Raw genomic sequence first — 16889 nt, 5'->3', positions numbered from 1 at the left:
TAAACACTTGCATATCAAAAAAAGTCTCGTTGGAGACATTTTAATATGTGAGAAAGAACATCAGAGAATTATACAGCTCATTAGTGAACAGTTTTCCTGCATGTCAGATCACTGCCTGTGAGCTGTCCATCCTATCACGACGGCGCTGATTCACTACATTCTTTTACTTTCACTTTTTCCAAGGACTATTAGGTAAAAACTTTAAAAGATGAGACTAAAGGTTTTATATCCTCCTGTGTATTTATCTTTATAAATTCTTACACATTTTCTAATTTATAAATGTACTATAGATATTAAAGCATTCATTCACATTCATATACACACAACCTCTGTATGGAGTGTGTTTGCATAGGAAAACAAGTGACCGCTTTATGGCTGGTACATAAAACAAGACAAACATTTGCAAGAACAAATATTTCCAGTGTTTTGAATCTTATTTGCTCTTTGACAGGAAAGACTGAGAAGTATAGGGAGGACACCAAAGTAAAACCATAAAAGTATACAGAACTTTGTAACTCAATGAATTCCAAGTGCTAGAAGTAGGTAGTCAGCCTTCTGATATTAGGAAAAAGATTTTCATTCTAATGACTTAAAAATTATAAGATTTACTTATTAATACATAAGTAGGAGCTCATCCTAGATGAACTATCATGTTAGGGTAGTTTATTTACTTATTCTTATTAAGGTAGTTCATTAAGTCTATCAATATTACCATGACTTAAAAAAAAATTGGCTTAAGTTGCAATTTTGTTATTTCCTTTCATCAAGGCATTGGTTTTTGATAAAACAAGAGCTAAATGATAGGTTCTTATTTTGATAAACCTTCTCTTCTTTCTCATGGCAGGAAGGCTGTCTCAGCTTTGAAATCTCTGGGTAAGAAAACGAAGAATGTAAAGCTCAATTTTATAGTCACTGGAAATAATTTTTGTGGTTAGTTTAAACAAACCTTGACTTAGGCCATCTTGACAAGATGTCTGCTTGACATCCAAATTCTCCATGGTATCTCCTTTAGAGACGTCACCAAGAGACGTTCTTCTCTCGAAGATGTTGTTGTTGTTGTTAACTTGAGTTCCATTTTGCTTCAGTAGTCGGAACACCTCAGCTTCCAAGTCTCTAATCTAAGGGGAAAAGAAAATCCATCTGTAAACCTCGAAGCCAGAACTCCTCTCTAAGTACTCAGCCAAACCATCCTATTACTTAGTGGTTTTGAGCACATAACTCACCCGTACTTGCAGACCTTGAACTTCCACAAGATGAGCTTTTTCCAAATCTTCTATTTTCTTTCTTTCTGCTTCCTGTCTCTTGAGGAAATCAAGTTCTCTTAAGAAGAAAATAAAAGATCTGATGACATCAAATACTCAATAAATGAGAAAACACGTGGAAGTTCTTATCTGAAGCAATAAACTGCACAGTGGGACACACGAGTGGGCTGCTATTTAAATAAACAACACTCAATCACAGTTCGAAAAAAGGCATCTAGGAATGAAAGCAAATAAAACATTTTAATGGCTCCTAAATGAAAGAAGAATGCTTTGATTCTGCTTCTGTGATTTTCGTTTGTTAACTCCTGATTCTTGAGTACCCACACAGATTTATAGAGAAGCTACTGAACTAATGACCTACCTTGGGTAACTTAGTGCAGTTGATTCTATGTAGGATAGTTATAATTCCGTATTTACAGAGCCATGTACTTCGTAAACCAATAGGACTGGGTGGCCAGAGTTTACAGAAGATAATTACAATTTACTTTCTACGAATGACAATGGCGAAGGACTGGGCAGGTCAGAAACACTGAGGGGGAGCTGTCACTTGCACACCAGAAGTTAGTATGTGGAGGATAAAAATCTCTCCCTTTTGGGAGCCTGGAATGCAACTTGCAAATCCGGCACTTACTATAAATTTATCACGTGAAACACAATTAGGGATGACATTTTTGGCAGGAAGAGTTAAAATAGTGATGTACTGGATTCAGACCACAAAGAGTAATTTCCCCTTTTCCATAATCAACATTTTATAGCAGTCTCCTTTAAATGTGAAAAACAGGGTCTCAGAGATAGGAAATAACGGAGACATCGGGAATCTTACACATACGCTTAGCTTCTAAGGCTTAGCACGAAGACCAGAAGTGGTCGGGCATGACTGTATTGTTCTGGCTGTCCAGAGGCACCTGAAGTTGATGATGAAAAAATCCTTAAGTAACCAGTTCCCTGAAATTACACCAAAATCCAACAGAGGGAAGCAAAGCAGCATTCGTGTGGAAAGAGCTGATGAGATTCAAAAACCAAGTTTGCGGCTAGACTCTCACTGCAGCGAAAGGAGCCCCTCGGGATTCTCCTTGTGAGCAACGGAAAATGGCAGGGCAAGGGGTCTCGCTAGACAAGGTTTACACTCTCTGAGGTGGGAAAGTTCCGCAGTCCCTGATGCTAAGAACAGAGACAGAAACAACCTCCTCAAGGCCCCAGTTACTGCTTTGCATGGTCAGTCATTCTGCGTGACTTCAACTGGGCTTCTTGCTTTCTCCTCAGAGCTGTTGCCCAAAGGACAGAGATTCAAATGTTCTCATAGTTATTAGGAGTGACAAACTATCAAAGAAAAACCGGGGAGGGGAGGTAACTGAGAGCCAAGGAACTCTAAAATAAACAAAATATAATCTCGCATGAAAAAAATGATAGAAGGGATTTCCAAAGTGAACGTCTAAATGCTTTATAACTCTGCTTAAAGGATCACCGAGATAATCTTTTCTATTCTGTTAGATGTTATAAGATTACTGGATGTAAGCCCTCTTTAGAAATGCACACAATTCTTTAGTCATTAGAAGCTGCTTACTTTTGTTGAAAATCCTTGATCAATTTCTTTGCCTTGTTGTATTTCTTCTCCAAGGCCTGATACTGGCTTTGAGTCTCCTTGAGGTGCTCGTTCACTGTGTGGCATAAGGTCTGAGCCTCAATCCAGTAGCTCTCCAACTTCAGCATTCTCTCTTTATTCTCTTCTATATTCTGCTGGAGTTGGGTTTTTTCTAGTTCCCACCTCACTTTCTCATTTTCTGCTGCTTGCAGCTGGATAAAGCAAATGTCAAGGCAAGGATAATCTGGGTATTCTATAGCAAAATCCATCACGTTTTTAATAGCATGTTTTCAATTAAGTTCCACTGCCACATATACTCGATCATTGAGAACCTTGAGATGAGAAGAGCAAGCCTTATTTTCAGCATTTCAGAGATTACGAAATGGAAGCGTTGAAGAGGGAAATGTTTTGTCCAACCAAGGTCACACATCTGATAGATAATAAAACCGGGATTTGATTTCACCTCCCATGATCTTCCCATTGCCCCATGTGGTTTGAAATTCTGTGAGCAGTACATGCTGTTTGAGAGTTTGACCAGATACTAGCCAATGAACTTCAATGTACCTTCTTTCAGCTGTTCTTCCTACACACAATTAGATGTAAAAGACTAACTGAAAAGTGAAGGGGGAGAGGCACACTGGGACGGAGAGAGAGGCCAAAGCACAGTTTGGTCTGCTGGTTAAGAAGGGGTCTCTGGAGCCATTCAGTTTAGAGTTGAGGTCCGGCTCTACCATTATTGGCCTTTTAAACCTTAGGCAAGTAAGTAACGGAAGCTCTCTAAGACTCAGGTTTATTATCTATAAGACAGAATTGTGAGGTAACACAACCGCATGCCTGGAACAGCTCCTTGGACATAATCTGATAAATGTTAGTTATTTTTGCTTTGGTTTTTATCTCTTTTAATAATATGATTATATCCTTTATTTCAACGAACACGAACACAGTCGTAGCTCATTATTTTGCTGGCAGTGTTCTGAATTTCCAGAGCCTGATAAACTTCAATTTGCATGAAAGTGTAAAAGATAGTGCAAGTAAAAAATATAAATTATTGCTGACTTATTTTAAATCCCTCTGATGGACCAAAAAAGGCAGCTTCTTGTGTTTCTGCTTACAGGGACTCTTGGGAATAGATAGTATACTACTCCGACCCCATTATTTTTACAGGAATTCAAGGCTGATCCTTTAGGTGAGGGGTCAAATGTCATTTATTCACAATAATGGATCTTTAAACTAGTGTTTCATCTAGTCCACATGCTTCCTTTCAAGTTCAAAAGGATGCGGAGTCATTATAAACTAACAATTTTCAAAACCGAAGACATCCCCAGACCATACCACATTCAGCAAATAAATATATATATATATGTATCTTTTAATGCATAATTTAAACTAAATACATTGACAAAACAGATTACAAAGTAAAAAAAAATCAAAAACATTTCAAAATTAGGAATTCTATTATCAACATGGATATAAAGAATCACAATAAAGTAAGCTATTATAGATATTACATGTCAGTATAATAAAGAGAGAAATACAAAATATTAATTTATAGGATTTCTAAATTAAATGTTTCTGGTCTAACACATAAGTTTTGTTAAAACACTTACAATCCACAGGGGAATTTTTTTCCCTGGTTATAACCAACAATTAAAAAAAAAAAATCTATTCTTCCATTCTGTGCTAAGAAACAATAGCAATTTAAAATGAGATAGGTTTTTCCTGCATCTTTTATTAAGCAATGTTTTGCATTCAAGTTGTTTATTTACCAACCACTATTAATTTAAAAATGATTATTCACAGAGCTTGGCTGACACCATGAATGATGTATAGACATGTTTTGACTAAAGAGCTACAGAGTTATTAGCTGAGAATACCATTTAACCAAAATAGCCCTGCTAATTCATCTCCATTTAAAACACATGGAAAAACCAAAATAATTGTTCAATGTGAACAGGAAAACAGATCATTAGTGGTGGGAGCAGAAATTATGTCTTAGTTTTTAAAAGACCATAAAAATAATAAAGAATATTATTTTTAAGGTAATTCAAAAATATTTTTAAATCCTTGAAATTACATATTTGATAAACCTAGACACAATTCGAGAAATTTACAAGCACCTTATAATTTACCAACTAAGTGTGCCCTTTTGAATCTTGTATTATTTCATATATAAACTAAAAATACATACTCCCTTTTATCAAGACCTGTTTTTCCCACCACAAATTTAAATAATGCAAACTAAACTTGTCTAAAAATTTCCAGTAGCATCTGGCATTTAAAATCAATTATTCCACATTACATTAAATTTCATAATATTTAATAATTAGAAATTGGAATTTTTTTCTATGAAAAAGTATTAATGTGCTACATTGAAATACATTGTTTCTGATGAGTAAGTTAAAAATAAGTAAATGAATAAACCTATTTAAATAAAGAGAAAGAGATACAGGGTAATAACTTGTATAATAAGAACAGCATACTTATGGTCAGAACATAACTCGGATGCTAGAACCATTAGTAATATTTAATTTTTTGAGGAAATCTCAGAGGGAAGTGGCCACATATGGGCAAATATTTAAATATGCATTTTTAAAACGCGGTGCTATCTTGGCTGAGGGAGTATGGTGGTGTTTACCCCCTGGGGGATGTGTCTCACTGGCAGGTCTATGTATCTAACAGTGGAAAAGCCTCTCACATTTGTACTCTTGCAAATGCACAGGAACAAATCCTTTAGTCCGAGGGTTGAATTTATTCACAGCATCCGAAGTGTAAAAAGCACAATTCAAACACCACTTAACGGTGCTTACCTTGGTCTTCAACTTTTGAATCTCTGCTTCTGTAACTGCGTGTTTGATTTGCAACTGGAAATTGAAAAGAAAGAAAAAAATCTGAACTAAGAAAGTGTATCTATATTTTGGAAGCCCTGGTGGCTAGAAGAATACCTTATCCCATGGCAGAGAAGGCCCAGAAAAGTGCTGCAATGCAGCAGGCTGTAAATTAAAATGTCTAGTGTGTAAAATGACTCATTAGGTGCACACTAATGAAACGTGGGGTCTGTGGCCCACACTCTCTAACTGATTAGGCTGCGAATTTAATTACTCGGGGACTAAAGAAAAGACAATACATTTTCTAGCCCTCTCTGCAGCTCTTCCTCTGGGATTTGGGTGCTAGGGAATGGTTTCAGAGCCCAGAGCCTGGTGGATGGCACGGTTCCCGCAGGCAAGTGGGCCCGCGCAGGGTGAGGATGCGATTCCCAATCTGGAAGAAAGATGGCGCCATGGTTCCGCGAGTCCCACGCACCGAAGGCCGAGCAGCTCCTATGCGGCTCCGCAGCTGCCAGACGAAGACCAGGATGCTGCAGTTCCACAATGACATCGGTGATTTTTTTTTTTTTTAATTGCGGGAAAGGTACAGATGCAGATTTCTGTCCCCCCCCCCCAAAATCGACACCGATGGAGAACCTAGACCCCCCAAAAGCTTTGGTTGCAGCTTATTAGCGCGCGAGCCACGCTTACATTTGTTTTGTTTCTCCCCTCCCCCCACGCTGTTTTCTCTGTAAGGGTGAGAAGAACAAACAGAACATTCCTTTCCTTAAGGGATAAAGAAATGCACCAAGATTTACAGAAAACAATTTACGGGTTTAAAGTCTCTTCTCCAAAATCCTTGGGGCCAGATGTTTTTGGAATTCAGAATCTTTCCAATTTCAGAAAGGCAGGGAAAGGCATTTTCCATAAATTGCCTATTGCCCACAGCCTGCCCATGGAGGCACTCTGTGATCAAATACAGGGGCATTTTTTGCCACCCAACATAGTATTTCCCACTAAGTGAGGTAGATAATAGAGACTATACATAGCATCCTGTCTGTTTTGGTCAGGTTTACCACCAAATGACTTTGCCACAAAATTATATGAAACAATCAGTTTTCAGAGCATTTCGGATTTAGAATTATACCAGAAGGGCTGCAAATGTCTGATATTGCTATGATCAAATAAATCCAAGTTTTCTTACCAGACCCTGGTTTTCAGCTTGCTGAGAAGGGCATGGGGGAAGGATGGAGAAGAACGCTCCTTCCCCCACGCTCTCCAGTCTCCTGTTATGTTTAAGGTCCTGTGGTCTACACTGCTATGGCTCAGCTACTGCTCTTGGTCCTGGGGTGGGGTGGGGGGCCGGGGGTTGAAACTTTTCAAAATCTGATTCTGCCCCACTGACACCATTTCTCTTACTTTACCACTTCCTGATCGGCTCACTCCCGCAGTCTGGTCAGTGTGACTCTTGCTCCTTTCACCCTCATGGGTTCCCAGGGGCTCCTGAGCTCCAACAGCTTCTAGAGAGGAAGGATTCTCTGTGCAGCTGCCATTCTTTTAGGAGGCCCCAGAGAGGCAGTCCTGGCGCTCCCAGTTTCTCTCCGTAGCCTTAGTGGTATGACGCTTTACCTGCCTACTTTAAGGAGCCGCTCAGAGCAACAAAGTGGCAAGTGTTGCACGAAATGCAAGGCAGCTGCCTTCTACCTCACTCATGAGGTCTTACCGACAAAGCCCTAGTCCGGATGAATCTCTCAGGCAAGGTGGCCTGACTTACTCAAATGACCAGGATATGTTTACTCCAGCTCTGAGCCCTACAGAGAGCACACTACTTGCAGAATCACCAATCCTGACATTTCTGGACTCCCTCGAAGATGTGGAAAACCAGGGCACGTGGATAAAAACTGACCAGGCTTAGTTGTTACAGGGAATTGCTGTTAGAACCACGACTAGAGCCTAGACCTTCTGGTTCCAGATCCGGTTCCATTTCCCTTTGAAAATAAGGATTGATTCAATAGGCATTTATTGAAGAGCCGCTATGTGCATCCAGCAAATGCCAGCAAATGCACATGTCTAGATGGTTCTGAAGTATCTGGAATTATTACTGACCGGAAGAATGACTCCTTGATCTTTGTACCATGGCCAAGTGTGAAGCCAGACTGAATTAATCTCAGGCCTACCACGGATGAACTCCATGACGTTGGACAGTCCCTTCACCTCTCTTACCTTCACTTTGCTCACCTGTACAGCGCAGTTCCTCATAGGTCATGACCTTCTTTACTGGAAGCCTGAATGAGATAACCCACGTAAAGCGGCTAGCACAATGGCTAGCACAGAATAAGCCATTTAAAGTTAGCCCAGGCTAAGACGAGAATGATCGGAAGAACTCAGATGTAATTACCACAACCGCATTTCTTAGTCAAAAGTGCTAAATGCTGTAAAATGTCACACCTGCAATAAAACAAACACCTCTGCTTCTACTTGAAGAGTAGCACAAAATCAAAAGGGCAGATTTTACGAAGAACGCTGCAACCGTGGGGAAGTGCCAGATTTTATTTTCTCAGGGGTTGACTTCGTTCAACTGTAGGGTAACCAAGGAGGTGGCATGCAGGTTGTTGGGACTTTGGATTTTCCTTGTTCAGATCACTGTGACCGAGAGAAAGCTGCTTCTCTGTGCCCTGCCTTCCTATAGGAAAATTGAGAGGGCTAGATGGGAAGAACTCCAAGGCCCTTGCAAATACTACAGGTGTGACATTTACTAAATGAAGAGCCTGGAGATGGTTGTCATGGTTGCAGAGCCTAGAAATCCTTGTCTCGGGTGAGCATGTTTATTCCTATGAATGCATATAGAGATTAATCCACTGACGATGTGTGCAGGCAAACCCAGGGAAAACTGAAGCAGCCGGGTTGACCTCCAGGCTTCCCACCCTCCCATCCCACCAAAATGGGTGACAGAAGACAGTGGCACTCATTAGTGGTGAAGGGAGAGCACTGATAAAAGCCTGGAGTGCTACTAAGCACCTCTAAATGCTGTGAATCCAGGAAAACAGACTGAATCCTGAAAATTCAGACATTACTCAGAAGATGGACAAAAGTTTTAGTGCAATGTTTTCTTAGACTTCCCAAGGCCTAAAATAACAAGATGTGTAATTGTTTTAAGGCTATATGCACTTTAAGAGAACTTCTATAAACCCATCTCTATTAGTAGGAAAAATATCAAAACTAATCGAACCTTCAGGTTATGTAGTGGGAAACTGCTTCAGTCGTGCACGCTGCAGAGCTAATGAGTGTCTGAGCTGGGTTTTGAACACTTCAGTTCACAGTTCCTTCCACTAAATGTCTTACCTGTGTAAAGAGCCTGTGAGGGAAGGTGGACAGGTAGGGTCCACCTCATTGTTTAGATGGGGACATAGGCCCAGACAAGTTACATGGCTTCTTCAAGTTCCCAGGGGAAGCAGATGCTGGCGTGGAAAATGTCTCAGGTCTGACTCCCTTTCCTCTCTTAACCCCTTCACCCTGCACCTAATCGGCTAGCAATACAGTTTTTTCCCTCCCTCCTTATCCAACTAGCACTGACCTAATGACACCATGAGCTGTGCTCATCATATGACACAGAACCTACCTTCCAAACACTTACTTTAGGAGATTATAATAAAGACCACCTTCTGAGAGAAGCTCTTAGATCATCCCCAGAGAAACATGGTAGGGAACCTCCTCCAATATAGCCTGATTAATCCTTTATTCCCATAGCTGGGTCAGACGACCCTTAGGCTTTGGCCTCTTTGTCTTATCTTCCACTTTGGCAAATGGGCAAGGTGAGACCGAGATACTTCCATTTCACAGAGAGAGGAAGAGAAAATTGCTTTTCAGAGAGGTGAAGTGACTTGACAAGAGAAGCACAATTGGTGAAAGGTTGTGTTTTCTTATTCTAGAGAAGTCCTCTCTCCATGTGTCTAATAACCTTTCCAAAGGACAGATCAAGGGTTTGCACATCACCATCTGAGATTGGTCAGGCTGATGGCAGGGGCAGGGAGTCAACAGGATTGGTTAGTAGAAACCGAGCCTGAAACGTCTGTTGGAATTTGGGAGCTTCAGAAAATCCAGATTAGGAGAGAATACTTGGAAAGACAGAATATAAATAAAAAGAAAAGGTTAAGGATTGCAGGTCAGTGTTTTGACCTAAAAGACCAATCTCATCTCTTCTGTCATCTTTTAACGTGAATGCCAAAGATGTGTACCCTGGGGTTACAGCACAAACAGCACAAATAAACACATGCCTCCTACAGAGAACAGCAGCTCTTACGTAACACTCTGCAGGTGTGCCTGCTGTGTCCATTTTGTTTATTTCTTTCAAAATAAAGATGAATATGGAACATGTACCCTATCCCTGAATCAATACAATCCAAATTTAACTGTGCTAGAAATAGAAACATCCTTAGCAGAAACAAAAATGGAGAGACGGAACTTCTACACTTTCTTTACCTATCCTGTGCAAGAATGGGAAACACTGTCTTTGCAGCAAAGATTTTGAGAGCTCTCTAGTGCCAGAGAGCTCACAATCGGGTAAGAGCAACATTCTCTGTTCTACTTTACAAGGGCGAAATAATACACGATATTTGCATAGAACTTTATAAAGTGGTTTCAGTACTGGAATCAAACTTCTTATAATTATCAGTGCGGTTATTTGAATGAACTTTGTCTTACCTATGACAGGGTAGGCTCCATAAAAGAAGGAATCACGGCTGTTCTTGCCTATACCCAGGTGCTGTTAAAAATGAAGCTACATCATATTCCTTTATAATTTCTGCTCAAAGCGTTACATATAGTACCAATCTTTACACTATCGAGTGTTTTTCTCAGGGAACAGTTTATGCAAAATTACCTGAAGTTGGATGATTGAATAGTATAATAATATAATCTGAATGGTATCACTAATTGCAGCATATGTAGGCTTGGGTGAGCTACTCCAACAAGGCCACTCTCCAAGTAGGTATTCATAAACTAGTTATTAATGATGTAGATGAAAATGGATGTAGGTGAAAGCATGTAAGTACAGTTTCTTTTTTAAAGAAGTATCTGTTTGCTGCTAAGTACACTATTTTAGATAATCTATTTTATAGCTTTCTCTACATGTTAATAGAAATTTCCATAAAGATAACTTTATATTATCATCTAAGGCATTTATAGCTTTCTCTAGATTATTTTTCATACATTTTCTATGACTTAAGCAAAGTAAATAGCACAGTTTTTAGACTCCATTTTTCCCCTCAAGATCCTTACGACCGCTGAGGAGGAGTGTGATGGGAAACACTAGACAACTGGTTTAAATATCTCCTGACCAGCAGTTTCTGATTCAGCCTCTTCCTTTTCCCCACTAAATTTCCAGTGAAATCACATTAAAAAAAAAAAAAAACAAAAACAAAAAAAAAAGGGAAGAAAGAAAACTCACAGGTTCAAATGGACACTAAACTGTAACTAGAATATGAAAGAGTCACAAAGTTGAATTAAGAAAAGCATCCAAGCTTCATTCCAAGGACAGAGAGATGGTCTGTCCATCCTCAATGACTGCTGAAGATCCTGAGTCTATCCAGTGAGAAAGCTGGGCAGCCTTTATTGTCTTTCCCAGGGACTGTCCTCAGACCAAGTTCTCCAACTCTCTCAGGATTCCACATTCATTCAGAAAGCAACTACCAGAAGAGGAAAATAATGCAGGAAGGTGGCTGAACAGTGGCACACCTCATACTTTGAGTTCCAGACCCCAAAGCGGAGCAGTAAAGATAGGGGTGGTCCTGGTACGCGTTTTGAGAGCAGGAGATCATCTTTTTTCCCCCCTTTAATTTAGAGAACTGAGTGGAAGATTTGGAAGTATTTCACCAAAGCTCAGAGAACTGCACTAGATGACAGACTGCCAGAAAATAGCAACCAGACAGGAAACAAGGCACACAGATATGTCCTCCCGATGGGAGTCTAGATAGGGAATACATAATTTAAGAAGTGGATGACAGCAGACTATACAAACAAGTTTTTGTCTCACTTCCAGATAAAAACAGAAGAAAAAGGCAAAACTGAACCTATTACTAAATATTTCAAGTGACGGTAAAGAGAATATCAACTTGAAAACTCAAGTAAACTGAGAAAATGAGGTAGCCCATAAATAAAAATATTTTAAGGTAATTCTCTGGACTACTGGGATAGAAAGTGAAGGAGCACAAAGAATGGATAGAGAGTAAGGAAACTAAAAATGTTGTAAGGGAATTAAGTGATGTTAGAGGTGCTAAAAAGCATAAATAACCTGAAGTTAAGAGTATACTTAAGGCTACAGAAAACTGAATCATTGATATGAGAGGACACATTTGAAAACCTCAGATAGAAAAATAGAAAAAGAAAATATGAGCAAAATAATTAATACAGAAGACAAAGTGTTTCTAGAAAAGAAACAGCAACAGAGATAAAAGTAACAGAAACTGAAGAAAATATTAAGTAAGAACAAACCAAAACACAAAGATAGGAAACAAGGAAAGCAAATTGAAAGGAAAAAAAAAAAAAAACTCAATGAAAGGAAGCCTACTTGAAGAAATTGTGATAAAAATGTAAAATACAAGACTAAAATAATATAAGTATCCAAGTGCCAGGTTGGCATTAGGCTTTAGTTTTTACAGTATGCATCTAGCTCAACAGAGAAGCCTACCTTACAACACTGTCAGGAAAAAAAACAATAAATCAAAATAATAAACCCAACTAATTATCATTCCTATGTCATGAAAATTAGATTTTCTCATTCTCAGTATAGGAAGCCCATGAACGCTGTAACCTCCATGAGTACATAATACATTACATAAGGATATACTCCGTGAAATGAGAAATTCTGGTGTAGAGAAAATAACAGGTGAAACTGAGTAAGACAGAGTCTAAAAATTTATTGCACATAGTATTATAAAGCTAATTGAAAATGTGACAATTAAATATTAACAACAATCTTGTCTTAGAAACCAAGATTGTATCAAAAAGATTCAAATGGTATTGTTTTAGAACTCTACATGGTATCATTTTGTTCTTCATTTTGAAAATTATAGAAATAGAGAATAGTTTTTTAAAAACTTAGATAATCCTGACCAAAAATCAATCAACATAAAGGAATCATAAAGCATAAAATGAGGTGAGATATATTAAACTCTGAACAATTATAACCATAAACTTAAGTTGCTAAAGTTTTGGACTAAAAGAGCTCCAAGATATTTTCAAAATTTACAGTAAAACAAAGTACTTCACTTAAATTTACATTATAAAAGCAGATACATACACATGTTTACAAAAGTGTGTTTATCCAGCAACTACAAACAAAAGTAGCAGTCACATTATTACCATCAAAGAATATTTAAAGATTAAGAAATCTTTAAGTTTTTATTTTATATGCTTTCAACGTAACATTAAAATAGATAATCAAAGCTACCAGGCCCAAAATATAATGAGGTGTAATTTTACTACATGGGTCTCAGTGTAGTAGGTTAAATAGGAAAAAATGATAAGGATACAGAAGGTAGAAAGTACATAATATCACTTTTATCACAAATACCCATATTAATCTATAATAAAAGAGCCTCTTAAAAAAAAAGACTTATAGACAATATTATCTGACCACAATGTAACAAAACATTAGATTAATAGTAAGTTACAAATTAAAAACTGTTTCCTCAATTATTCAAGTCAAAGAGAAAATAAAAACATTTAAAAATGAAAAATAAAGACTATTTGTAAAATGATGACCGAATGAACACTGAAACTCAAAGATGTTGCCAAAGACTTAGCTAAACAGAGATTCATAGTTTTAAGTGCTTTCATGTTTAAACAATAAAGTAAACTAAGCATTTATTGCCCTAAGTTAGAAAAGAGAAATCAAACATTTTAAAGGATAGTAGAATGACGGAATGAGTAAAAAAAAAAAAAAAAAAAAAAAAAAAGATAAAATGACTGAATTGACCAGGGGCAAACAGCTAGTGCAGTACAACAACACATACTAATAAAAACTATTTACTGCCTTTCCTGAATGCAACTTTGGAGATGCAAAAAAAAAAAAAAATCTCATTCATCAATTAGCAAAAAAAATTGTAAGAATTTCTTAAGAGACAGAACACAGGTGTTTCCAGATATGTTTGGGAAAAATGAGTAAATGAACCAGGCAAGTATCTATAACCTGGAATGGTAGACAGCAATCTAATTCATCTTTCATCTTATACATGTAACTGGGTAAACCTGCATCTGGAGATAAATCAGGGACAGTCTATTCCATTCACCTTAAGTTTAGACATCCTGGCCACTAACTTTAAACTTTGGTGCCATATGGTAAAGTAGGAGCACCAAAATGAGGTTTGTGAATTAACATCAGGACAGCACTGAAATCCCATTAGAGTCAGGAGAAGCATAGGTAAGTTGGAACTAGATATCTAACCAAAACCCCTGAAAAAAAAAAAAAAAATTCAAGAGGAGGGGAAAGGGAGATGAAACTATGCAATGGTTATCATTTTGTTAAATTGTAGATACAGCTATTGATCTGCATTCTATGTTCCTAGGAGAAAATAACCCAAGACTGAGTCAAAATTACTCACATGTAATCTCTAGAAGAAAAGAATGAAAATGTATAACTTTTAAGCAGCAGATAAGAATTTGATGTATCTAATGGCAAATAGGTAAAAGATAAAAAAGAAACAAGAAGGAAGCACGAAAACTGTAAATACAAAATAAGGAAGCAATTCTAAGTTATAATATTAAAGTGATTAAAATAAATGTAAACGGGTTAAGCTCATGAATTAACTGACAGACTCCCAGAGTAGTTAGGAGTAAGATTTAAGAATAGGTTGGCGAAAGGAAATACATTTGAACAAAAGGCTATGATGGAATACAAAGATGGAAAAAACAGATGTTGTGAAGCAAACATGATGCAAGAGAAAGGCAGTGATAAAGTTTTATTATTAGAGAAAATAAAATTTGGGGCAAAATGCATCATAAGGGACAAGACAGCTAGTTGTTAAATAAATCACAAAGTCATAATAATCCTGAACATATATGCAGCTGATATCAAAGATTTAAAATATATGAAACCACAACTGATAGAATTATAGGAAGGAAAAAAAAAACTGTAGTTTTTGATTTTAACACAGGCTTTTCAGAATTAATAGATCAAACAGACAAAGATCTAAGCCACACTACAGAGAAATGTATAATTCTATTATTAATCATATTTACATAAATGAAAAGCATATAAATTTTATACCTAAGCACAAAATGTATGCAAAAATTCTGCATGCATGAGGACTAGATAAACAAAATTATTTATGAATTAATTTACAAAAGAAGTCTTAAAAATTCTAAATAGCTATCACGTGGAATATGTTTTCTGACCAGAATGTGATAAAATTAAAATCTGGTAACAAAAGAATAACAAAATAAAGCTACATATATCTGGAAAGTAAAATATATCACTAAAACATTCTCGTATTAAAGAGAAAATCTTGGAACACCTGGGTGCCTCAGTCAGTTTAGCATCTGCCTTTGACTCAGGTCATGATCTCGGAGTCCTGGGACTGAGTCCAGGGTCAGGCTCCCTGCTCAGCAGGGATTCTGCTACTCTCTTAGCCGCTCACCCCTGCTCATTCTCTCTCTTAAATAAATAAATAAAATCTTTAAAAAAAAAAAAAAAGAGGAAATCCCAAGAGAAATTATATCTAAAGGACAATGGCATTCTAAATGAAAAAAAAATTGTTAACATGTAGTTAAAAAATCAATATTTAGAAAAAGCATAGTTTTCAATATATTTATCAGAATGCAGGAATTATCAAAAATAAATGTACTAACTGCAATTAATCAATACTGAAACAAGAAAGGAGGAAAAAATTAAGATATTGGTAGGGAACATTAAATATTTTTTTATTAAAAAATTAGGAATGTAAAGGTTAACAAGACAGACAAAAATTGTAGAAAAATAACTAAGAAAAAATATTTAAATAAAGAATAAAACAAGAATAACTAATTATAAATAGCATATTATAAAAATGATAGAAAATATGAATGCTTAGAGGAAACATATAACTTTCTTGAGAAATGCAAAACACTAAAACTGGCCCAAGAAAAACCTGAACACTTGGAGAGAGTAATAGCTTTATAAAAGGTTTTTAAAATCTTTCTCCACAAAGGCACAGATGGTTTTACAGCTGAGTAATAATAAACTTGTAGGGAACAGAAATTTCTATTTTATGCAAGTCATTAAGTCTCTCTTATAAAAGTCATTTCTGAAAATAGAAAAATAGAGAAAATTTCTTAACTTATAGTGAAGCTAATATAACCTTTGTGGCAGCTTTTGATTAATCCACTCTAGTGAGATGTTCTGTTACTTATAGGAGGGATGCTTGTGTAACTAATAGAAAAAAAGACTTGAATTAAACAGATACATTCCATAAACTTGGATTAAAAGAGTCACTGTGATAAAAATGCCAGCTCTCTGCAAGTTAATTTAGTAGTTTAATGTAATTACAATAAAAATGCAAAGAAGTTTTTCCAAGGGAATGAATAAAGTGATTCGAATGTTTTCTTGAATAGGTTGAACACTACAGGAATTTTTGAAGAGTTAAATGAATCTGATTTATTCTGTCAATGATTCATGTATATTCTAACAGCATTGCACCAAGGAACGAGAAAACAGAACAGAATATAAAGGCTAAAAGCAGGCCAGAGTGGAAAGGCACCAGTTCTGTAGATAATAATGCTGGCCTTCCAAGCAGAGGGAAATACAGAAATGAGCATTTAATAAAAGTGCTAGCTATCTTGTCAACTCCTTGGAGAAATTAAATTAGGCAGCTGTCTTGAATTATACAACAACTTCCAGTATATGCTTTATGATATTCGTTCACCAAATATTTAACCACTGACCATATGTCAAGAACTATGAGAAAACAGGTACAAGAGTGAGCCAAAACAGAGGACCTGAGAGCCTGGTAGGAAGATAGGTAATAGGCCAGAAGGAGGGCTGACTGAGATAATCTCGTCAAATGTACTTTTCTCAAAGAGTGCAACATGTACTGGTTTGATATAACGCAATTAAGAGAACCCTCGCTAATAGGAGACACTGTACAGAGTCCGACACACGTGACTCTCCATCTTCACCCCACATTTTGTGCATCATCTTGTGAAAAATATTTAGTGCTGTAAGTATTGGGGCATTTACGCTAACCATAGAAAGAAAGTTAAAACTGA

General features: G+C 37.0%; 1 protein-coding gene across 13 annotated transcripts in view; it reads right to left on the bottom strand.

Annotated features, from left to right (window-relative positions):
* The window catches only part of PPP1R9A (protein phosphatase 1 regulatory subunit 9A), a 305319-nt gene that overhangs the window by 52086 nt on the left and 236344 nt on the right, over positions 1–16889 (bottom strand). For all 13 annotated transcript variants that reach the window (XM_045062718.1, XM_045062711.1, XM_045062713.1 and 10 more), the window contains 4 exons: positions 5652–5705; positions 2827–3056; positions 1224–1320; positions 947–1118 (listed from right to left, as the gene is read on the bottom strand). In XM_045062718.1, coding sequence (XP_044918653.1) covers positions 947–1118; positions 1224–1320; positions 2827–3056; positions 5652–5705 — 553 coding nt within the window. The remainder of the gene's footprint in view (positions 1–946; positions 1119–1223; positions 1321–2826; positions 3057–5651; positions 5706–16889) is intronic.

The sequence above is a fragment of the Mustela putorius genome, unplaced genomic scaffold (assembly GCF_011764305.1).
Source record: "Mustela putorius furo isolate JIRA1106 unplaced genomic scaffold, ASM1176430v1.1 tig00003845_pilon_pilon_pilon, whole genome shotgun sequence".
In the NCBI taxonomy this organism is placed as follows: domain Eukaryota; kingdom Metazoa; phylum Chordata; class Mammalia; order Carnivora; family Mustelidae; genus Mustela; species Mustela putorius.
The sequence above is the reverse complement of the archived record's forward strand: the minus strand, read 5'-3'. Positions and strand labels throughout refer to the sequence as shown.